Consider the following 24697-nt stretch of genomic DNA (forward strand, 5'->3'; position numbering starts at 1 on the left):
CCATATTAGTTTTCCTTTTTAAATCCTTACCAAACATAGGAAAAATAGGAAAAATTGTTTTACTGACAAATGTTTTACTTCAAAACAAACTGAGCCAGTCTCACACCACTAGACACTAGTACTCCTACTATAAAGTAAAGTTAGTATGCAATCATGCATAGAAGCTGCATAGAAGCCAAGGATCAAGAAGGCTCAAAGAGTGTTATTGTGATCTCGTACCTTAAAGATAATATGACGAGTCAATAGTCGTAATCTATGTAGTTGAAAAAATAAATGTATGCAGCAGCCAACTGCCTATCTTCACCTAAGATTTCGCCAAGACATTTCTAACACTTCCCAAACAAAAATGCTCCTCTTTAGTTTTTGCTGGCTAATTTTTTGCCTGGTTTGCTCAAATGATCAACTATTGATTTCCACTGCCTTAGATACCATAACAAGCAACGCCATCCTCAAAGATCCTGAATCTCTAATCTCCAAAAATGGTGTCTTCAAATTAGGATTCTTCAGCCCTACAAATTCAACAAATCGCTATGTTGGGATTTGGTACAACAAGGTTTCAGCTATAAACGTGATTTGGTTAGCCAATCGAAACGCGCCGATTCGCAATAATAATGGCACATTGTGCATATCGGAGGATGGAAATCTTGTTATCTTGAGTGACCAAAAAAGCATAATTTGGTCATCAAATCTGTCTTCTCAAAATTTTGCATCTATCAATATCTCAAGTGTACATGCACAACTTCTAGATTCTGGAAATTTGATATTGCTTAGTAATATGGGTGGCACACATATGTGGCAGAGTTTTGATCATCCTACCGACACTGTCTTGCCTGATATGAAAGTTACAGTGACTAATTATACACTCAGGCAACCAGTTTTGCGATCTTGGACAAACTTCTCTGATCCATCCGATGGAAGATTTTCTGATGGTATCTATAATTCTTTCTCACTCTCTCTTATCTTAAAATTAGTTTCCTATTTATTAATTTTCCCTAAGATCCTTTTTTTAATTTTCTTAGTAAGGTTATTGTTTTTCTGGACTGCATGTATTTAATTGCTTACTGCCGCGTGAATCGTGATGAATTATTGCTTTCACCGTCTGTTTTTTGTTTCCTTTCATGTCAAGTGAATTTTATTAATAGTGACAATTTCATTATTTCAAGCACATTTTTAGAGATTATTTAAAGAATAATATATTTCTAGTTTGTCGGGAAAAAAAATTGTCACCTAAAATGGGTTAAGGATAATCCTTAGAGTATGTACAATGGGGCTCTCCAACTAGCTCTCCAACTAGCTCTCCAAGGAGAGAGAAAATGGAGAGCCACCTCTTACCCAACAATGGGGCTCTTGGGTGTGTCTTGGGTGTCTCTCCATGGAGACACTTTGCAAAAGGGCTCTTGGGGGAGATTACATTTGGGTTGATGGAGAGATGGCTCTCCAATATGTGGGACCCACTTTTTATTGTAATTACTTCAATTTTATTTTCTTCATGCAACCAGTTAATGATCTTTTGTATAAAAATTAAAAAAAAGATGGTAATAATTATTATGCCAACAAGTATAATTTTCCTTTATCTATGAAATGAGCCTAATATTGGATATTTAAAAATTAGTTTTTCATGTTGTAGGTTAATTCTTCATTCCATGCCAAATTTATGAAAATTAAATATTAGCACTCATAATTATATTGTTTTTTAAAAATTCTACTTTGCTTAAATTATGAAAAAGATTAATTTGTAATTATATTTAATTTACATGAATAACTTAATTTATATAACTTTGATCATAATATGAAATGAGGTTCATTTATTGACATGAGGACCACAAAATAATGAAAAGTTGAATGGAGAGCTCTTTAAAGGGTTTTATTGTTGTTGGGTGTTTTTAGACATGGCTCTTGAGAGTAGCTTGAAGAGAGAGAATAGGAGAGAGAGTGTGGAGAGCTAGTTGGAGAGACACCAACCATTGTACATATATGAAAAATCGAATATCCAAATAAACTGGATTGGAATTGGTCGGTTCATGACTTTTCTGATCCAAAAACTAGATTTTTGATCCGATATTTAATAGGAAAAATTAATTCTAGTAATTCAATCTAATTTATTACACACTTAAGGGCCTGTTCTCCCCAGCTTATTTTCAGTTCAGTTCAGTTCAGTTTAGTTCAGTTCAATTCAGTTTAATTCAGTTCAGTTCAGTTCTGTTCAGTTCAGTTCAGTTCAGTTCAGATCAGTTCAGACCAGTTCAGTTCAGTTCAGTTCAGCTCTTGACAATACTTTTACTCTCACATATCACTATTCATTTCAGTTCAGTTCAGTTCAGTTCAGCTGTTTTATGCCAGAGAACAGGCCCTTAAAAGACTATTAGCAGATAGCTGTTAGTTGATTGTATTAGCTGATAGCTTATTGTATTAGTTGGCCGGTTAGACTAGCTAATTGTATAGTTGTTTGTATAAAGGTGTTTGGTACGTAGCCGATAGATGATTGCTACATAATTGTGTAAAATGACCAATAAGGACATATGCGTAATCTATTGTTGCAGCTTTTACTGTGTATTAATGTAATTTTCAACGAATTTAGGACTTAAATATAATTGTTCAACTCATTCCCAAACCTCTAATGTTAAAAAGCTTTTATCCCCAACTTTTTTAGAAAAAGCTTTTTGGACCCAGTTAGCTAATTGAAACTTGTCTTTATCAAACTCTCAAATAAGAGGATTGACTAGTCAAATCCTCTAAAATGAGTTGAAACCTCTAATTTTACCACAAAACTTTTATTTACCAAACAAGGCCTATATATTCCGTCCGTTTTTATATAGGGTGCGTTCTCTTCACCTTAATAAATTAAGTTTCAGGTCCAATAAGTTCAGTTCAGTTCAGATAAGTTCAATTCAGTTAAGATAAGTTTCAATCAGGTTCAAACATGGCAATAAGTTCCAATCAGGTCTAATAAGATTCAATAAACTCCAATCAGGTATAATAAGGTCCAATCAGGTCTAATAAGGTCCAATAAGGTCCAAAAAATGTCCAAATAGTCAATGATCAATAAACATTTGTGTTATGATCCATTATTTTATTATTCATATCACTATTAACTGGCTATGTCATTATTAGAATTTTAATTAAAGTACCACAATGATTATATCGTATTATACTTGTATTATTGTGTATTATTTTATTAAATGTTTGTAGTATTGTATATTATTTTATTATTCATATTACTATTAGCTTTCTTATTATTTTATCATTAAAATTTTTAATTAAAGTACCACAATGTATAGTATTATACTTGTATTATTGTCTATTGTTTTATTATTCATATTAATATTAACAAGACTATTAGATATATTAGTGGTGAAAGTTGTGTATAGGCAAGTACATAAATAATATTTTATTTTGTTAACTTGTTTATAATAAGAGATAATTAATAATATTTATTTCCCCCGTCCCAAAATACTCTTTACACTTTTCTTTTTCACCTGTCCCAAAATACTCTTTACACTTCTATTTTGGCATATGACCCACTATTAAAGGGCAAATTCTAATAATTATTATTTTATATTAAATTTTGAATGGTAGTATTTACGTAAGGGGTAATATTTATGTTATAACTCATCATAATTTTTTTGTCTAATAAGTTCAAATTAGGTCCAATAAGGTCTAATAAGTTAATAGTTCAATAGTTTAAGTATTTTAATTCAATTAGGTTTAAGGGTGCATTCTTTTCACCTGAATAACCCTGAACTTATCTGAACTGGACTTATTAAACCTGATTGGACCTGATTCAACTTATTGGGGCTGGTTGAACCCTATTCGAACTTATTGAACCTGATTGAAACTTATTGGGGCTGATTGAACCTTATTCGAACTTATTAAACCTGATTGAAACTTATTGGCATGATTGGAACTTATTAGACCTTATTGGACCTGATTGAAACTTATTAGACCTTATTGGACATGATTGAAACTTATTAGACCTTATTGGACCTAATTGTAACTTATTTGATCTTATTAGACAAAAAAATTAATGAGTTATAACATAAATATTACCCCTAACATAAATACTAACGCTCAAAATTTATTATTAAAATTTTCCCTTTAAAAAAATAATTATTATTTATCTCTTACGATAAATAATTTAACAAAAAAAATACTATTTATATACTTGCCTATATAAAACTTTCACCACTAATATTTTCTAATAGTCTTGTTAATAGTAATATGAATAATAATAGACAATAATATAAGTATAATACATACATTGTGGTACTTTAATTAAAATTTTTAATAATAACATAATCATCTAATAGTAATATGAATAATAAAATAGTAGACAATAATATAAACATTTAATAAAGTAATAGACAATAATGCAAGTATAATACGATATAATCATTGTGGTACTTTAATTAAAATTTTAATAACAAAATAATCAAGTAATAGTGATATGAATAATAAAATAATGGACAAAAATACACATGTCGATTGATCATTCACTATTTGGATCTTATTGAAACTTATTAGACTTGATTCGACCTAATTGAAACTTATTGCACCTGATTGAAACTTATTGCACCTGATTGGAACTTATTGGACCTTATTGGATCTGATTGGGACTTATTGCACCTGATTGGAACTTATTGGACCTTATTAGACCTGATTGCAACTTATTCCCCTGATTGCAACTTATTGCCCTGATTGCAACTTATCTTAACTGGACTGAACTGAACTGAATTTATTGGACCTCAAACTTAATTTATTAAGGTGAAGAGAACGCAACCTAATAAGGTCTAATAAGTTCCAATCAGGTCACTAAGTTTCAATCAGGTCCAATAAGGTTCAATCAGGTCCAATAAATTGAATCAGGTCCAATCAATTCTAATAAGTTTAGTTCAGGTCCAATAAGTTTAGTTTAGGTCCAATAAATTCAGTTAAGATAAGTTTAGGATTATTCATTTGAAGAGCATGCATCCTTACTTTGTATAGAGAGAAAATATAATTTTTTAAAGAAAGGTAAAAAGAGAAAGAAGGGGATTACAAAAACATGAAAAAGTATGGATACGTCTCCTTTTAAAATCCAAAAATATGATCCCAAACACATATCTTAATATTAAATTAAATGATGCTAAATTTGTACTTTTAAGTGTGCAAAATCAAAATGTAGTATTTTTTATGACTTTCTCATTTTAGGAATGTGTAAGAAGTATCTCTATTATATAAGAGAAGGGGGAAGGAAGATGATGTATTGCTTCAAAAAATACTAAATTACCCTTAATGATTTAATAGAATGAAAAAAATCACAAAAGAAAACAATTTAAAAACTCTTTCTCATCTCATTTGCCATTCTGAACATATCTTGACCTTTTTTTTAATAAGAGAAGATGATATACATGACGTCGGTATGAAAATTCTGAAGCACTCATTACCTTTGATATAAAAATCATTATGTCAAACCAACTCATTATGTCTATTCTTTTTGTTCAAAATTCATTCAAAAAAGAATTAATATGAAACATCATTCACAATAACCATTATTAGGTTTTTATATTAGCAAATTAATAAATCTAAATTCATCTAACTATTAATCTTTCACATTATAAGTGGTGTATAATCATCATAACTATATTACAGATGGAGTATATAATAGAATAACAAGTTTTGAAATTAACGCACGAATCGCGTGTATATAAGACTAGTTTTGAAATAGATGAAGCTAAGTAAGATTTACAATTATGTTAGGAGTTATTAGAATGCTATAGTTATTATTTCCTATTATATCATTTTTCTAACAGGTATGGACTCTATCACTCTTCCACCGCAAATGATGTTATGGGATGGTGATAAACCGTATTGGAGAAGTGGTCCTTGGAGCGGCAATGTATTCATCGGTATACAATACAACAGTCAGGGTGATGCTACTAGTACAGGATGGCGTCTTCTCGAAGACGACGGCGGAGGACAAGAGAGAGTTTCAATGATATATTCATACCCAAACAAGTCTTTGTTTTCAAACTATGAGTTAGATTATCAAGGGTTTGTAACTCAAAAAATGTGGGACGATGGTAAAAATGAATGGATAGTTCTATGGAGGGCTCCTGAGAATGAGTGTTCCTTTTATGGAAAATGTGGGGAATTTGGATATGGGAACTGTAACAACTTAAACAAGAAGTTACCTATTTGTCGATGTTTAAAGGGATTCATACCTAGAAATTTCAAGGAATGGAGTAAAGGAAACTGGAGCAATGGTTGTGTTCGACGAACGGCGTTGCAATGTCGTCAAGGAAGCAAGTACAGCAAAAGAGTTGATGGTTTCTTCAAGATAGAGAGGGTTAAAATTCCAGATCTTTCGGAATGGGTATTAGGGTACAATGAAGATGAGTGTAGGAGAAGATGCTTGGTGAATTGTTCATGTTTAGCTTATTCTTATTACTCGGGTATAGGGTGTATGTCTTGGACTAGAAATTTGATTGATACAGTTCACTTATCTGGTGGTGGGGCTACTCTTTTCCTTCGTTTGGCGGACTCTGAACTAGGTAACTTTTAATATTGCAAAAGTCAAAATATTTTTTTTTTTTTTTTTGCTAATTAAGTGAGTATATTGATTAAGAACATACCAATTACAACCATCCTAACCTAAAGGAGGCAAACCAACTAGGTTGGACTCCCAAACCTTTAGGAAGGAGAAAACAGAAAGATTACATTGTAAGAGAGAGCTCCCTTAACCACATTCTATATCTCATAGTTGTTTTCTTTAGCAACACACTATAGATTCTATCTATACATGTATGTTTAATTCTATACACATGTTTCTCCACTATATCTAGTTTACTATTCCATAAAGCATCATTCCTTGCCCACCATACTTGATACACTGTAGCACAGATGATAGCAATCTTGACTTGTCTTCTGAATCTTGATTCACCATTTGAGTTTACCCTGTCAATCAGACCCTGTACTGATGTATCATGGGACTGCATTTGCAACCATTGAAGAATTTTCCTTATAATTGCTTTGCTAAAATAGCATTGAAAAAATAGATGACAGTGAGTCTCTTCTGTTAATCCACAAATTAAGGAAGTAGCATCATCTATCACACCCACTTTGGTTAATCTATCTGCTGTTTTCAATCTGTTTAGCATTACTAGCCAGCATAGAAATCTATGCTTTGGTATATTCAATCTACCCCAGATAGCACCATACCAACTCACACTCTGCTGTACATTCACCTGCCTCTTGTAAACTTCTTTTACTGAATATACCCCCATATTCAATATCTGAGGCAAAGAGAAGTTCACCTTCAATTGGTCTTTCACCTGGCATATCATTTTCCAATACCAACTGCATTGCTGAGGATGGTTGTACTCCCACCAATTTTCTTCTTTTACATACTGCTCATGCACCCACCTTACCCAGAGATTGTCCTACTTTAAGGCAATTGCCCACACATACCTCCCTAGAGCTGCTTGATTCCAAATCAAAACATTTTTGATTCCAAGACCACCCTCTTTTTTACTACAGCATACTGAGTCCCATTTTACATTCCCTGAGCTTTGACTGTAATGTTCACCAGTCCAAAGATATGATCTACATATCTTATTTATATCTTGTAAGACTTTCCTTGGGATGATCATTATTTGAGCCCAGTAAACATGCAAACTCATGAGAACTGAGTTCACCAAGCATTGTCTTCCTTGGTATGAGAGGTGCCTGCTACTCCAACATCTAATTCGAGCTGTCATTCTTTCCACAAGTCCTTCACAATCTTTTATACTAATTCTTTTGTAGCAGATAGGGACCCCCAAATACCTGAAAGGGAAATTCCCCAAACTGAAGCTTGACATATTAAGGAGCCTTTGGACCTCCTGCTTCTTTAACCCCACTGTAAATAGTTCAGATTTTTGTTTATTGGCTTCTAACCCTGAAGACTCAGAGAAGTGAGTGAATCCTTGAAGCATTCTCAGTACTGACTTGAATTCACCTTTGCAACACATGATGATATCATCTGCAAAGCACGGATGGTTGAGTTTGATACCAGTGCATCTAGGGTGGAACTGGAAATCATCTTTTTCACCTACAATCTTCATTGTTCTACTGAAATATTCCATGCATATCACAAAAATCAATGGTGAGAGGGAGTCACCTTGTCTTAGACCCCTCTTGCCCTTGAAAAAGCCAACTAATTCCCCATTTATCATTAAAGAGAAGCTAGGAGATTTAATGCATTCCATAATCATCTCCACAAAACTGGAAGGGAATTCATAGCTTGTAGTAACTATTCAATAAAGCACCAATCTATTGAATCATATGCTTTTTTAAGGTCCATTTTGATGATATAACCTGGTGCAGCATCCTTCTTCCCATAGTTCTTGACAATATCTTGACAAATTAAGATATTGTGTGCTATAAATCTCCCTTTTATGAAAGCACCCTGATTTGCAGCTATAATTTCAGGGAGAATCTTGCTCAATCTAGAACACAGCAGCTTGGTTATACACTTGTATATAACATTGCAGCACGCAATTGGCCTGAATTCAGTGACATTACCAGGACATTTGACCTTTGGAATCAAAGCCAAAATAGTATGATTTATCTCCTTCAATAATTTCTTTGATTGAAAGAAATCCAAGACAGCTGTTGTACACTCAGCACCAACAATACTCCAAGCATCTTTATAGAAAGCTGCCCCAAACCCATCAGGTCCTGGTGATTTATCACCAGGAATAGAAAAAATTGCCTGCTTCACTTCTTTAGGAGAGAAAGGTACCAGTAGTGCTTGACATTGTTCTGCATTCAGTACAGGACCAGCATCAATCACCTCCTGTTGCACATGACTCCTGCAATGCCTTGGAGTACCAAGAAGCTGAGTGTAGTAGTGCAGGAAAGCTTTGTTCACTTCTTCACTACCTTCAACCCATCTCCCTTCAATATCAGCAACACCATAAATAGTGTTCTGAAGTCTTCTAGTTTTTAAAGCATTGTGAAATGCTTTTGAATTTTCATCTCCATCTTTTATCCATGATAGTTTACTCTTCTGTTGCATAAAAGAAGAATATTTAGCATGAACCTTCTGATACTCCTGTGCAGCTAATTGTTCTCTCTCTCTAGCTTGAATGCTATTAGGATTCAGATGCAGCACCTTCTGAGCTTCTTACAAAGCTATTTGTGCTTTTGTATCTTCAATATGGATCTGAGAGAACCCCTGTTTGTTCATCTCTTTTAACGCTATCTTCACCTGTTTCAGCTTCTTGGTGAACTTAAACATTGCACATCCTCTGACTTCAAAGTTCCAAGCATTCTGAACTTTACTTATGAACTCCTCTCCCATACTCCACATATGGAAATATTTGAAAGGAGCTTTAATGTTCCTACTCCCTTCATGGACTCTAATCAATATAGGGGTATGATCAAAGAGTCCTTCCTCCATAAACATAGCCTTTGCTGTACTGAATTGATCTCTCCATTTGTCATTCCCAAGTACTCTATCCAATTTTGAAAAGACTCTGTCACTACCTTGTTGTTTGTTGTTCCAAGTGTAGTAACAACCATTTGACTTAATATCATCTAAGCCACAATGATTAACACACCTTCTGAAGGCCTCCACCTCACCATCTCTAACCAGCGCACCTATTCTTTCCTCCTTACTGAGAACATAGTTAAAATCACCTCCAAGAATCCAAGCCTCACTCATGGTGTCAGCTTGATTCATCAGATTCTTCCATAACTGCTCTCTGTCTCCTGCACTATTAAATGCATAGACAAATGTACAGCAAAAGCCAGTATTTAACCCACTAGGTTTTATAAAGCAATGAATAGCCTGAGCATTCATCCACCTTATATCCACCTGAAAACTTAATGGATTCCAGGCTAAAATGATCCTGCCACCATTATGGTATGCTGAATTTGAACAGAAACACCAACCTCTAAACAGCCTTTGATAGATTGTACCCATATTTTTTGCTTTAACCTTAGTCTCCAAGAGACTAACCATGCCAAGGGATCTTTTATTCAGCAGCTTCTTCACTTCATTTTGCTTATTCATGCTGTTAATCCCTCGGACATTCCATATCACTATACTATCCATTTCCTGCAGGAGAGTCCCCCCTCCTGTCACTCAAAACCTTCTCTGCTTCACAGGTAATAGAGCCTATTATCACTTGTTCTTCCTCCAATTCATTCAACACAGTAAAAGAATTTTTAGTTGTAACAGGTTTACTAGTCTGTGCTACATTCTTAGCAGGGTGATTAGTCTCTTGAAAAGGAACCACATCTCCTGTATTATCACTTACTGGCATTGCAACTTCCTTTGCCTTCCAGACTTTTTGCACCACACCTCTATTACACAATTCAGTTGTATGACCAAACTGCTTACATTTCATACATTTCTCTGGCTTCCATTCATAAGTAACCTCAAGTACAACCTCAAGCCCTTTCTCATTCACAAAACTCAGTTGATCTGGAAACTCCTGTTCAATTTTCAACTCTATCATCATCCTCGCATACTGGAGTTTCTCTCTTTTGGCTGTTGCAACATCAACCTTAACAAATTTCCCGATTGGACTTACCAGTTTTGCAAGGCATTTTTCATTCCAGTATTTAAAGTCTACTTTCATCTGAATCCAAGTAGGAACCACCTCAAATTGATCCTTGATCACATCCATATCTTGTTCCCATGCTCTAACAATCATCGGTTTACTGTCAAAGAATGGTATAGGACCATTGAGAACTGCATCCTTCTTCTCCATAGTCATAAACCTCACAATATACACTCCCTTCTTTATCATCGCTACTTTATCTACACCATTATGCTTCCAAATTCTTCGAATGAATCCTTCCATTACATATGGAGGTGGATTTGCACCAACAATGTAACATATAACAGATGACATCCAAAATTCAACCTCAGGTTGAACATCTTCAACCTCAATTTTAACTAAATTTTTCTCAGATTTAGCAATTACATCAATATCAGCATTATCAGAAGGATTGGATTCTACCTCATGATCAGACATTTGTAGAATTGGAATTGGATCAATGCATCTTCTTCGATCATCATTTGTACTCCTCTTCGATGAATCTGTATTGATTGCTGATAACCATTCCGAAAATAAACGATGCGATTGCATAGTTTGTTTTATCTCACTAATTGCAACCTCCTCTGTTTTGTCCTCCATTTGAAAATCCATAGTACTAACTCCAAGAATTTCGTCCATTGATCGAGTCTTTTTCGCATTTGAATCAGAGATTGGACCTTTTTGCTTATGATTGCTAGTATTTGCAGCCTTCTGAACTTTAGTTTTCCTCGCCATGGCAGAGGGAATTCTAGAGAGAGAAGCACACTAGCTTTTTTTCTAATTTGTTCTTGCAAAAAAAAGTCAAAATATTGTCATAATAATTAAATAGATGGATATATTTTTCTATGTGCTTTATGTTTTTATTGGTTTTGTAGCATTCAAACAACCTTCACATAGATTAAATCACATTATCCATTTTAGAGTACATGCATGTCGTTTTTTAAAGGAAAATTTGTCAAAAAACACTTATAAAGCATTCTTTGCGAAAACAAAAAGTAAATTACTTTTACAAGATGAAATTTGACACCATTTTCCGATGCTGACCATCTCAATTCCGGCATTGACCACTTCTATTTTCCTTCTTCCTCCATAATCACCACCTAGCCACCACTACCAACACCTACCGCCAGCCCCCACCCCTGCAGCCCCCACTTCACTCCTATCCCAGCCCCCACCACCTGCAACCCAGTCCCCACCATCCTCGCCAGCAGCCCCCAACCCCTCCCTCCACCCCCTCAGGCGGAGGCCCCCCACCCCCCCTTTGCCCATACTCTATCTCCTCTCCCTTCTTCCCTTCTTCCCTCCCCCTCCCCTCCCCCTCTCCTCTCCCTTCGCAACCCCCTCCCCCTGCAGCTTTGTCCATCTCCTTCTTTGAATCACTTCCAGTGCCTTCGCTCTCTTCTTCTTTACCTGCCACAAATACTTCCAGACTTCAAACACCATGGCTGGGTGGGAGGGGGAGCTGCGGGAAAAGGGGTTGCTGAGGGGGGTTTTGGGTGGCGTAGGGTGAGGGGCATGGATGAAGGGATAGGAGAGGGGGTGAGGGAGGGAATAAGGGAGAGGAAAGAGACTAAGGGTGAAGGGGGTGGAGGGAGGGATTGGGGGCTGCTGGTAGGGTTGGGTGGCTGTAGGTGGTGGGGTGAGCTCGGTGTGGAGTGCGGGCTGCAGGGGTGGGTGGGAGGCTGACGACAAGTGTTGGTAGTGGTGGCTAGGTGGTGATTATGGAGGAAGAAGGGTAATAAAAGTAATCAACGCCGGAATTGAGTTGGCCAACGTCGGAAAATTGTATGAGGTTTCATGTTGCAAAATAATTAACTTTCGGTTTGTTTTGCAAAGAATATGCTTTATAAGGGGTTTTTTCGTTTGCAAAAATGAGCTTGTAAAAGGTTTTTTTGGCAAATTTTCCTTTGTTAAATTCATTATCTACACTTTTTTTTAAATTTCTCCTCAAAAAGTAGAAAATGTTTCATATAAGTATCTTTCAAGCTATAATCTTTGCATTTATAGATACAGGGCTAAAATAAATGCAAGTTAGTGCAATTTTGCTTATTTACCACAACCATATTTCAGTACATAATAAGTGATATAATTTAGACAAATATAAAAATGACCATCTATCAAATGTAGCTTTTTAGAAAGAAATAAAGAGTAAATTAAATCATTATATTTTCTTCAGATAGTGAGGGAAACAACTTTTCATTTCGTGATCAACAGTGCATAGCAGGAAGGAGATGATAATTATTGCAGTGGGTGGAGTCGCACTAGTAGTCACTGTTGCTGTTTCTTTTTGGTTCTTTTGGAGGTGGATGATCCAACAAAGAGGTAAAAAATGGAGAATTCGAAAGTGAAAACTCATTGGTTTAAGATAATTAATTACATTTTATTTTAGCCAACATTGAGGTAAAAAAATATTATAAATACACAAAAAAAACCTTTCAAAGATATTTATAATAATAGAGAGATGGTAATTTAGTGGAACTCCACAATTTTGAATCCTCATCTCAAAAACAAGTTGAGAAAACTTCTCTGACGTGATTGGAATGGGCCTTTTAGGCATGTTTCAAGCTCATAAACATCACATCGTTTCAATAATACATGTTTAGTCTTCTTTATCTCTTTTATAGTCAGAAAGAGATCCGGGCTGACGGAAAAAACAAAATCATATATGTTACAAGGTGATCCGAGCTACCTACACAAACTCGAAGAACTACCGTTGTTCGAATTTGAGAAACTTGCAACTGCTACAAACAACTTCCATGACAGTAACAAACTTGGACAAGGTGGATTTGGACCGGTATATAAGGTAAACTAACTCTTGCTTGAAAGATACGAAAGAATGTACAACTTGATGCAGTGTTTAGGATTGATGTTGTACAAGTGTGAAGAATATTAATTGTGTTAACCTAATTTGGTTAACTCTGGCATTCAATATATATAGTGTTTACAATACAGACCTATGACTAGTAAAAGACCATTCTACGCTTTACATATAATGTTACTCTAATACACCCCCCAATCTTTACGGGTGAAACAGCGGATAAATTGGTACGATGCTTAGTAAACAAGTCAGTATATAGGCCCTTAGTAAAAATATCGGCAACCTGAGACTGAGTAAGAACATGTCTAACAATAAGCCCTCCCTTGGCAACCATTTCTCGAACAAAGTGATAATCAATATCAATATGTTTGCTACAATCATGATGAACTGAATTAGTAGTGAGATAAGTAGCAGAGACATTATCACAATAGACGATCACTAGGACGACGCAGAACATGGCCAATGTCGGCAAGAACACTAGGGAAAAAAAATGAAGGGTTGCGCTTTTCCTAAAAGCGCAACCCTACTAGTGAAGGGTTGCACTTTTCTTCAAAAGCGCAACCCTACATAGCAGAAGGGCTGCGCTTTTGAAGAAAAGTGCAGCCCTTCACTTAGTAGGGCTACGCTTTTGGAAAAAGCGCAACCCTTCTTACATTCAGAAGGGTTGCGCTTTTTCTACAAACGCAGCCCTACTAAGTGAAGGGCTGCGCTTTTCTTCAAAGGCGCAACCCTTCTGTTATGTAGGGCTGCGCTTTTGAAGAAAAGCTTCAAAAGCGCAGCCCTTCGTAAAAAAGTTTGAAATAAAAAATTCGCGGGCTTCAAATATTAAGCGGGCTTCAAATATATTATCCCTCTCTCACGTCCCTCCTCCCTTTTCCTCCTTCTCTCTCCTGTCCCTCCTCCCTTTCCTCCTTCTCTCTCATCCTCGCTCTCTTCTCTCTCAAAAACTCCCAGAAATGCGACAAAAAGCCTGAAATGATTTGCACTAATCATGTCGACGGAGTCCGATTGCCTATTGTGATATCTTTTCGGAAGCGGAACGGGCCAACGAGTCAAACACACCACTATGCCGTGACATATAGGCTTTTTAAGCCATCCGAGTTCGTTTAAGGCTCCAAATAGCCATTTTAAGTATTTTCGAATTTTATTATTTCCTTAATTATGTATTAGGGTTTTGTTTTACGTATTTAAACATTATTAGGTCAATGTTTGGATACTTTTTTAGACTTTTCAGATCTACAATTTCTTAATCTTTGTTTTGATTCATGTTCTTGTATATTCAGATCTATAATTTCTTCTCTTCTGTATATTTGTTTTTGTTCCTTTTTTTTCATTTTCGTTTCGTTCTTTTTTTGTTTGTTTTGGTTTTAGTTGCATTGTAGATCTATAATTTCTTCTCTTCTGTTTATTTGGGTTTAGTTGCATTGTAGATCTATAATTTCTTCTCTTCTGGATTTGGATGGTTTACTTTAAAGTTTAATGCAAATGTTAAAATTCAGAAAATGTGAGATTAATATATGAGTAAAAAAATGTCAAAAAAAAAAATTAATTTTTTTTTTTGGTAGGAAGGGCTGCGCTTTTCAAAGGCAGCCCTACTTAAAAAGTAAAGGGCTGCTGTCAAAAAGCACAGCCCTAAGGGCCTTTTTTAGCGCAGCCCTTCCTTATTTTTCCACTAGTGGAAGTTGCTTGAGCCAAATGGTTTCCGCAGCTGTGTAGGCAACAACCCTATATTCAGCTTCAGTGCAGGATTTAGAGATTATAGGTTGCTTTTTCGAACGCCAGGAAATAAGATTCTTCCCAAGAAAAACAGCATAGCCAGTAGTAGAACGTCGCGTGTCAGGACATCCTGCCCAATCTGCATCGGAGTAGGCAATAACAATAGTAGGAGAACTGCTGCTATACAAGAAAAGACCAAAATTCAATGTGCCCTGCAGATATCTGAAAATTATTTTCACAACATGAATGTGAGTAGTACGAGAAGCATGCATAAACTGAGACACCAGCATATTAACAGCATAAGCAATATCTGGACGAGTCATAGTTAAGTACTGCAATGCACCAACCATACTACGACAATCTGTGGGATCATCAAAAAGTTCTCCATCAAGCAGAGACAATGTTACTCTAGAGACAACAAATGTGGTAACTGGTTTAACAGCATAAGCAACCTGAACACCTAAGAAGTGATGATGACCCCCTAAATCCTTTGAAGTAAACTGAGAAGAAATGACATAAATAAATTTAGTGAGAATATGAGGACTACTACCAGTAAGGACAATATCATCAACATATAATAGAAGAATGATAAGATGCCCATGATACTTAAGAGTGAACATAGAAGTGTCACAACTGCTGCACTTGAAACCAATAGATAAGAGAAAATTGCTGAAACGAGATGACTAAGCTTTAGGAGCTTGTTTCAAACCATAAATGGACTTATGAAGGCGACAAATATGAGTAGGTTTAGATGGATAAATAAAACCCGGAGGTTGACGCATATGAACCTCTTCATGAAGAAAACCATGAAGAAAAGCATTTTTGACATTTAATTGACGGATGGACCATTTTAGGGAAACAACAATAGTAAGGACTAAGCGAACAGTAGTAGGATTAACAACTAGACTAATGGTTTCAAAGTAATCAACACCTGCCTGCTGGTGATTTCCAAAAACGACAAGCCTTGCTTTGAACTGCTCCACAGAACCATCAAATTTTATTTAGTTCGATAAACCCATTTACAACCAAGCAAATTGTTATCATACTGGCGAGGTACCAACTCCCATGTGTCATTATTAATTAAAGACTAATATTCATCAAGCATAGCTTGACGCCAACGTGAGTCGTTAGAAGCTTGTTTAAATTAGTAGGTTCAGACTCTACAATTTCCGTATTTAAGTTCATTAAGACTCTAGGCTTAGACACACCATCTTTTAAACGCGTGACCATGGGATGCTGATTGACAACAACAGAAGAAGATCGAGGATGGGGGTTGGTTGGAGACACAATTTGAGACAGAGAGGGAGGGACATATGAGATAGGCGAGTAAGGCTCGCGTGGGAGTAGGCCAACGCCTACACTAGTCCCACTCGTGGGCTGCACACCCGAACACAAAGGACTGTGGCCAGCACTAGACCCAACGTTCGCTAGGCTCCCAGTGGGCCTGGCAGATGGGGACTCGAGGAAGGAGAGCGGCCCAGCGGTCGCTAAAGGCGCAGTGGACCTAGCATCTGCTAGGCGCGGGCAAGGAGCGTGACCCAGCGAGAGCTAGAGACGCAACGCTACATGCAGACGAGGAATGAGGGGAGGGGGGAGGCCTAGCGGACGCTATGCGAGCGGGCGGGTCAGAGGCAGAGACAGCTACGTTGCTGTGGGGAGTTAGGGAAACAGACGACTCAGGTGACACACCGGTGACATTGGTCAGATTCTAGTCAAATGTTAGGACCATAGGGGAAGTGTAAGGCACAGAAGACGCTGGACCAACCAAAGTACGATAGGGAAACTTATGTTCATGAAATTAAAAAGAACATGACGACTAGTGAAGACTTTGTTGGTAGTAGGATCAAAATAATGATACCCTTTATAATCCAGTGCGTATCCAATAAAAACACATGTTGTAGACTTAGGTTGTAGTTTGTGATTTTTAGAATTTAAGAACAAAGGGAAGCATTCACAACCAAATGTTTTCAAAAATTGATAGGAAGGAGGACGATAAAATAATTTTTCAGAAGGTGAAATACCCTCTAAAACCGAGCTGGGCAATCTATTTATGGTGTAGGTGGCAGTGTATAATGCATCAACCCAAAATTCAGCTGGAATATCATAATGAATGATCATAGTCCGAGCCATTTCAATGATATGACGATACGTTCTGCAACACCGTTTTGAGCTGGAGTATGGGGACAAGATTTTTGAATAATAATGCTATTGTCACTAAAATGTTGTAGAAGAGGGGAATTATCAAATTCCCTTTCTCCATCACTTTGAAAATTTTAATCTTGCAATTAAAAAGATTTTCAGCCATCTTTTGAAAAACAAGAAATTTAGAATAAGCTTCTGATTTACGACGTAAAGGATAAATCCATGAATATCGCGAGAAATCATCAACAAACACAACATAATAACGACATAATTGATTTGACAAAACAGGAGATTGCCAAAGATCACTGTGAATTTCATATAATGGATATGAAAAATATGTCCAACTGAATAAAAGGGTAAATGATGTATCTTTCCTAACTTACATCCAACGCAATCATCATGAAACTTAGAAGTACATGTGATAGAACTATTTGAACATAAAGATCCTAAGATACTATAAGAGGTATGAACTAGACGAGCATGCCACACATCACCCGGCTCCTTGGTTGCTAGGAAAGCAGGAACTAGAATCTTAAGAGGGACAACACTAGGTTGAAGAGGGTAGACACCTTGTTTACTGGATCCCCGAAGCAAAACCTCGATCACCCGTTGTCTGGTCCTTAACAGAAACAAAAAAATTTATCAAAACTCACAACACAATCATTTTCTTGACACAACTTGTTAACAGATGATAAATTATGTTTCAAATTAGGAACATGACAGACAGATGATAACTGGAGAGGACGACTTGTAGTTTTTAAGGTTAAATTACCAGTACTTTTAATAGGGAGTAAGGTACCAGTACCAACAAATAGAATTAGACCCACTATAAGGAGTTTTAGCAGAAAACTTACCATTTTGAGGAGTCATGTGAGAGGTAGCGCCCGAATCCGGGTACCAGACTGAATCATTAGCTTCACCACTACCAGACAGTGCAACTAAGGCTCGAGCGACACTTTCAGATGAAGAGGGAACAAAGCTGGAATTGAATCGTTGAGGACAATAACCAGTTTGATGACCTGAAAACCAACATAAACCACAAGTATCGGAAGTAGGGGTAGAGTTTACATTGCTACTTGATGAATTACTCCCTGCGAAAGACAAATCACCAGTAATATAATCTAGGCAAGGCATACTATAAGATGACAAGTTAGAATATTTACTCATACCATTGGAGCGTCCCCGATTAGCATTGTTGTTGTTGTTTCTAGAGCCACAAGAATTATTATTACCTCCATTGCCACCACCATTACCACAATTATTTTGATTTCGATTATTGTTACCCCCTCGATTTCTATTGTTTCTTCCCCTATTCCTCCCTCTGGAATTAGACTTGGAGGGGGAACCAGAACCAAAACCAGAAGACTGAACATCTACTAAGGCATGATGAGAGGAGGACTCAGATCCATCCTTTAAATTTATCAAACGTTGTTCATGAAGAAGCAACTCAGGGCGCAAATCATCAAAGGTAAGAGGGAACGTGTAATGTAGCAAAGTAGTGACAATGTGATCATACTCAGAATCACGATCTAGACCAAAAAGTGTATACTGTACCAAATCCTGGTTCGACACAGGACACTGAATGACAGCAAGAGAATCAACAATAACCTTGATCTCACGTAAATAACCATCCATAGACTAGGAAGCAGTCTTTTTAATACGAGTTAGACGTCCCTTCAATTCCATTGATCTAGCCATACTAACATGCATAAACCTAGGTTGTAACTGAGTCTAAATTTCTACAGAAGTAGATAAATCATGCACATCCACAAAAACATCTGTAGACAATGTGGCAAAAATCCATGATTTTATTTGTTGATCCACACGCAAATATTCATAGAATTGAGTATTAGGAGTCGAAACACCACATTCTTCAATAATAGTAGTAGGAGGAATAAAAATAGTGCCTTCAACCATACCAAGCAGTTGATGGGAAAGAAGCAAACAAGTAATCCGTGTTTTCTACAACAAATAATCCTCAGGAGAAGAGAGAGTGATAGTTACCAGATTACTTAAATTAGGAGCAGATATTTGCGGGAGAGCAAATAAGGACGGGGATACCGACAATGGTTGCGGGAACAAGGAGTAGGGTGGCACAGAAATCGCGGGTGAGAACCTTGGCGTAATTCGCGTGGGAGTACGCGAGGATGATGATTGCGTCGAAGGCTGAAACATATCCGACGAGAAAACTCGAGTCATCGGCGGAGAGCTGCCAGTAGCGTGTAGATTTGCCGAGAACGGAGCAACGACGAAAGGTTGCTGGAGGCCGAAGTCGCGCGTGAGGGTGGGCTGCGAGAACATCGAGGCGGAAGGCTGCGTGGCAATTGTGGTTTGCGCTGGCGAAGGTAACGGCGAGCCGGAGGTCGATGCTGGCGAAGGCTGCGTTGAGGCATTGTAGGAGGCAGAAGCATGGGTCGAAAGATCCATTGAAAAACATTTATTTTGGAGAGGAGAAATTTTTTTTTAGAAAAACCTAGGTTGTTATACCATGTACAAGTGTGGAGAATAATTGTGTTAACCTAATATGGTTAACTCTGGCATTCAATATATATAGTGTTTACAATACTGACCTATAACTAGTAAAACACCATTCTACCCTTTACATATAATGTTACTCTAATACATGTCTTACTATGATATTCTAGGGGTGGGGATTTCTGAATACTTTCCCCACTTCCAAGGGACTGCAATTGTTGAAGGCTGGGTTTAAGATCTTAAGGGTCGGGGTGAAAATATCAAGTTGAGTTGGATCATTCATTTACCTAATTTGAAAAAGAGATTGTTCCAAGGAATACCTAACTAATCTCATTCACAACTGGTTTGCTTATAGGGAAAACTAGAAGATGGACAAGAAATCGCAGTAAAAAGGCTCTCAATAGCCTCTCTTCAAGGGGTAAAAGAATTTATGAATGAGGTAATGGTGATATCAAAACTTCAGCACCGAAATCTTGTCAAGCTTTTGGGATGCTGTGTAGAAGACCAAGAGAAAATGCTGGTTTATGAGTACATGCCTAACAAAAGTTTGGATGCATACATTTTTGGTTTGTGGACCTAACTGTAACTTGGAGTATTTTTCATCAAATCAAACAAAAATTTCTTTTAATGACTTTGGTTACTGCAGATCCGCTTAAGCAACAAAGTCTTGATTGGACAACACGTATGAGTATTATAGAAGGGATATGTCGAGGTCTCCTTTATCTTCACCGAGATTCTAGATTGAAAATTATTCACAGAGATCTCAAAGCAGCCAACATTCTGTTGGATGAAAATTTCAACTCGAGAATTTCAGATTTTGGCACGGCACGAATTTTCGGAGTTGACCAAAATCACGCCGATACAACAAGGGTTGTAGGAACATAGTAAGTCATTAATACTACAATTTCATCTCGTAATAACTGTAATCTTTTCAATGTCCTACGAAATTTGTTATTTTTCTAGTACATGTTCTCTACATCCCTTAATTTACAAGCTCCCATTTCTTATTTTATCAAAGTCAAACTTTTTAAATATTGACCATTAGTTATCGTCATGATACTTCATAGTGAGATCTTGTTGAACTATCTCAATGTGTATGTCCTAAATTCCGACTTGATAAAGAATTTTTGTAAGGCATAATAAATGAAATACATAAACGCTCAAATAAGTGTCTTGGAAATCATGAAAAAAAAAGCCTTTTGAGTGATGAAGGGTGTATGCAATAAATAATATTAATGATATACTCCCTTCATTCTTTTTTAAATAAAACGTAGGGCTTTGATACAGATTGTAGGAGAAGAGAAAAATAGAGAGAATGAAAAAAAGGGACACATGTGATGAAAAAAGACAGATATAGAGAAGTAAGTACCAAATAGAGTAGTGTTTCATTATTCTGAAACGGTCTAAATGATAAGTGTTTCATTTTTTTTTAAACGGAGGAATTGTAAAATTGACAAGTATTTTTTAGAGGAAAAGCTATTGATGTATTACTGTTAATAATAATTCCTCATTTTGAGTAGAATTATTATATATAATTTGAATTTTTTTGGCTAATTTATGTATGTTTAAATTTCATTTAACTTCGTGTATGTAGCGGTTATATGCCTCCTGAATACGCAATGGAAGGACAATTTTCAGAAAAATCAGATGTTTTCAGCTTCGGTGTCCTATTGTTGGAGATAATCTCTGGAAAAAAGAATCAATGGATTGACAAAGTGTCATTAAGCTTTATTGGATATGTAAGTCCACCTTAATCTTAAATTGATGCTAGACCTACTTTTTTATGAAAGTAAAGATTCACTAAACCTCTTATATTAAATTTGATGCTACATATGTTTAAATTCTACATAGCATATAGCATCACATGCATGTTGCAAATGAATATCTTTCGTGTCATAAATGGACGTAATGCTCCTTTTTCAAGTGAATTTTGTTAAACGTCGTCCTAATTTTTTTTTAGTACGACCTATAATTTATTATGTTGAGTATGTATAAGTTGTCTCACATTAGAGAAAGAGAGAAAGTACCATAATATAAGTTAGAGGAGCTACTTCTATTATTGCCAATTGGTTTTAGTATAGAATATTCTTTGGATTTATATGTGGACCGAACTTTTTTCCTCCTTATTGGGTTGTCCATATCGATTTTTCACTTCTATCAAATTTAGCAATATCACGCAACACATGTGAGTGTCTCACATTGATAAAAGAAGAGAGATGTGTTCACTTTATAATGCAAATGGGCTACTACCCTTATTGCAATATTATTTTAAGGTAGAAACTCATTTGTCTTGTGAAGTAGACTCTCTCTACTTATTGTCATATGATTTTAAGGAGGAATGAAAGGAAATGGGTACATATATAAAGGATGAACCCTTTATTTATTTAAGGCATATTAAGAAAAAAAAATTAGGGCTGACAATGAGTCCTTCACTTTTCAAAATGATGAAGCTGATTGAGTTTAGACAACGAAAGATTAAAGTACAATATAATTGCTACAAATATTATATAAAGTTGGTTATTATAAAGTGTGATATATTTAAAATAAAATGCATATATATTTGACCCGTCATGAGCGTGATGATTAAGGAAGTTTCATATCTAAGTTTTGTTATATGTATATTTTTAGGCTTGGAAAATGTGGAGTGAAGGCAACATTATTGGCTTCCTTGATCCTACACTTGGCAATCAAGGTTCAATAGCAGAGAAATCAAAATGCATAAAACTAGGGCTTCTCTGCGTTCAAGATGAAGCTCAAGACAGACCTAACATTTCTACTGTCATCTCAATGCTTGCTGCTGGTAATGAGTGTCTTCCAGAGCCAAAGGTACCGGGTTATACTCGGTGTCATGTTTCATCCCATAATAATAATACACACCCTACTGGCTCCATAAATTACCTAACGATCACCACTACTGATGGACGATAGAATAAATGTATATAATTGTTATTTATCACTTGAAATTTTGTGAATGGTATAAGGCTGACTTTGAATACACATATATCTCAATTTATATATGGTTTTGATGTGATTCAAATTGGAGGTGATATCTTGTTCAAATATCTTTCCAACAATAGGTCATATGCCCAATTCCATTGAGAAACGAGAAAGTTAGAACTTTTTTACGAAGAACTGACGAAACTGTTTCGTCTCGCGCTCGACCGGGCGGATTTCGCCCCACCCGGTCGGGCGGAGCGCTGGTTTTTGCGTTACACACGCTTTTCGGTATTTTTTCGTTTTTAAGTTATCTTTTAGGGTTTGTACGGGGTTCCTTATGATTATAAAAGGATTTCCTGGTGTTTATTATTATAGACACAACTTATGAAACACTTTTAGCCTCTAGATTTTAGGACTCCTTGTATTATTCTCTCTCATTTTCTCCATTATAGTGAAGAAGCTCTAATCCCCCACCTGTGGACGTAGGTCAAATTTGACTGAACCACGTAAATCCTTGTGTTCTTTGTTTGTTCATCTTTTATTGTTTTCTCACCTTTATTATTTAATAGATTTTCTATTCCGCATTAATCAAACTACAACATCCTATTTCCTAACAATAATTAATGATTTTACATACAATAACAACTTAGGTTTCTCATCCTCTGCGGCTATCCTTTAGTTTAGTTGTAAAAAAAGTGTATTTTGTTTCTGCATATTGTTTTATAAGGTAGGAAAAAATGAATTACTGGAGATACTCCTCGCAAGGGACATTCCTAAAATGTCGTTTACAAAAACAAAATGGAGTGTAGAAGTTGAACAATGAACAATTTGGAAACTTGATTAAACTAGATGACCAAAATTTGTTATCCAATCAGTTGTTTTTTTGCTTCTCGATAAATATGTTGAATATGATAGGACCAAAACTATTGTGAAAGAGCTTTATATCTTCTATGATGAAGTGGATTTGCCATGGGGCTCGCAAAGATCCTTGACCGCATTGATTAATAGGAGGTCGTATACAATTTGTATGTCTTATATACCATTATTTAAGCTAAAATTAAGCCTTTACGAAGGGTTGTGGCTTCACCTACAAACAACAGTGTTGTTCCTAAGTTATGAGCAGTGGCTTGAATGAGTTGATCAAGATTATTATAAATGATGACCGCAGCTGCAGTAGAGTTATTTGAGGCGGACGCATCGAAGTTGAGTTTGTAGAACGAAAAATGTGGTGGAGGGACCCAGGCAACAAGTATGTTGATGATTGTGGCGAGGTAGAAGAGAAAGGAATACATGCGAGTTGGCCAAAATCAAGCTTAGTTCGAAGAGTCCATTCCTAATATAGGAATTTAGCTTTATGGAGAATTCTATAATGATAATACTGATGTAAATAAACTGGCGCCTTAGAGCTTACAGTTATTCTGTTAGCCTTCATACATTCTGTTGTAAGTTAGTTATTCTGATATAACAGAATAACTAACCTCCTCATTTCAACATATGGGAATATATCTCATTCTAGCTACAACTATAAATAGAGCTTAGCTCATTGTATCTCATTCATTAAGAAATAATAAGTGATACAAATCCTTCTCTCTCTATTCTCTACATTCTGTGAGATTGATAAAATTCATTTAGCAAATGGTAACATGGTATCAAAGCCTCAGGGCATAATGCCGCGAAATCATTGAATTCATCATGCCATAACCAGGTGTTGTTGTTCTTATCTTTGAATGTTTTTGTTGATTCTTGGAATATAAGAATTGTGATTGAATGTCTTATTGATTCTTGGAGTATAAGAATTGTGATTGAAATTCGAAGAAATTGGGTATGAATTTCTTTGCTTGCTGCTGAATTTTTGTGAAAACTTCAAGAGTGTTGAAGTATTTCTTGATTGATTGAGTCATTAGTATATGATTCTTGCTGCTTGAATTTTTTTGCTATTTCTGCTCATTGATTGGATCATTAGTGGATGATTCTTATTGCTTGATTCTTATTCTGATTGAATTTCTTTTAAGAAAAAAATGGCTGAAAGTGTGACACAACC

General features: G+C 36.1%; 1 protein-coding gene across 5 annotated transcripts; it reads left to right on the forward strand.

Annotated features, from left to right (window-relative positions):
• Positions 1-60: 60 nt before the first annotated feature.
• On the forward strand, positions 61-22766 carry LOC104883101 (G-type lectin S-receptor-like serine/threonine-protein kinase SD1-13). Of its 5 annotated transcripts, none has more exons than XM_019247273.3 (8): positions 61-929; positions 5790-6530; positions 12783-12890; positions 13172-13371; positions 20075-20285; positions 20366-20603; positions 21314-21458; positions 22348-22766. In XM_019247273.3, exons 1-8 carry the CDS (start codon positions 278-280, stop codon positions 22645-22647), a joined length of 2595 nt encoding a protein of 864 aa, XP_019102818.1. In that variant the 5' UTR covers positions 61-277; the 3' UTR covers positions 22648-22766. The 5 variants fall into 5 exon arrangements, with proteins under 5 accessions (XP_019102818.1, XP_057247207.1, XP_019102823.1 ...); XM_019247275.3 differs by having other exon boundaries at positions 63-929; positions 13244-13371; XM_019247274.3 differs by having other exon boundaries at positions 64-929; positions 13193-13371.
• The last annotated feature ends 1931 nt before the right edge of the window (positions 22767-24697 follow it).

The sequence above is a fragment of the Beta vulgaris genome, chromosome 8 (assembly GCF_026745355.1).
Source record: "Beta vulgaris subsp. vulgaris cultivar EL10 chromosome 8, EL10.2, whole genome shotgun sequence".
In the NCBI taxonomy this organism is placed as follows: Eukaryota; Viridiplantae; Streptophyta; class Magnoliopsida; order Caryophyllales; family Amaranthaceae; genus Beta; species Beta vulgaris.

Excerpts from the sequence above, each read along its gene's own strand:
- LOC104883101 (XM_019247273.3), top strand. The coding sequence starts at position 278 with ATGCAGCAGCCAACTGCCTATCTTCACCTAAGATTTCGCCAAGACATT. Across the intron at positions 13,372-20,074 it reads GATTTGGACCGGTATATAAG|GGAAAACTAGAAGATGGACA; the intron begins GTAAACTAACTC and ends GTTTGCTTATAG. Across the intron at positions 21,459-22,347 it reads CATTAAGCTTTATTGGATAT|GCTTGGAAAATGTGGAGTGA; the intron begins GTAAGTCCACCT and ends GTATATTTTTAG.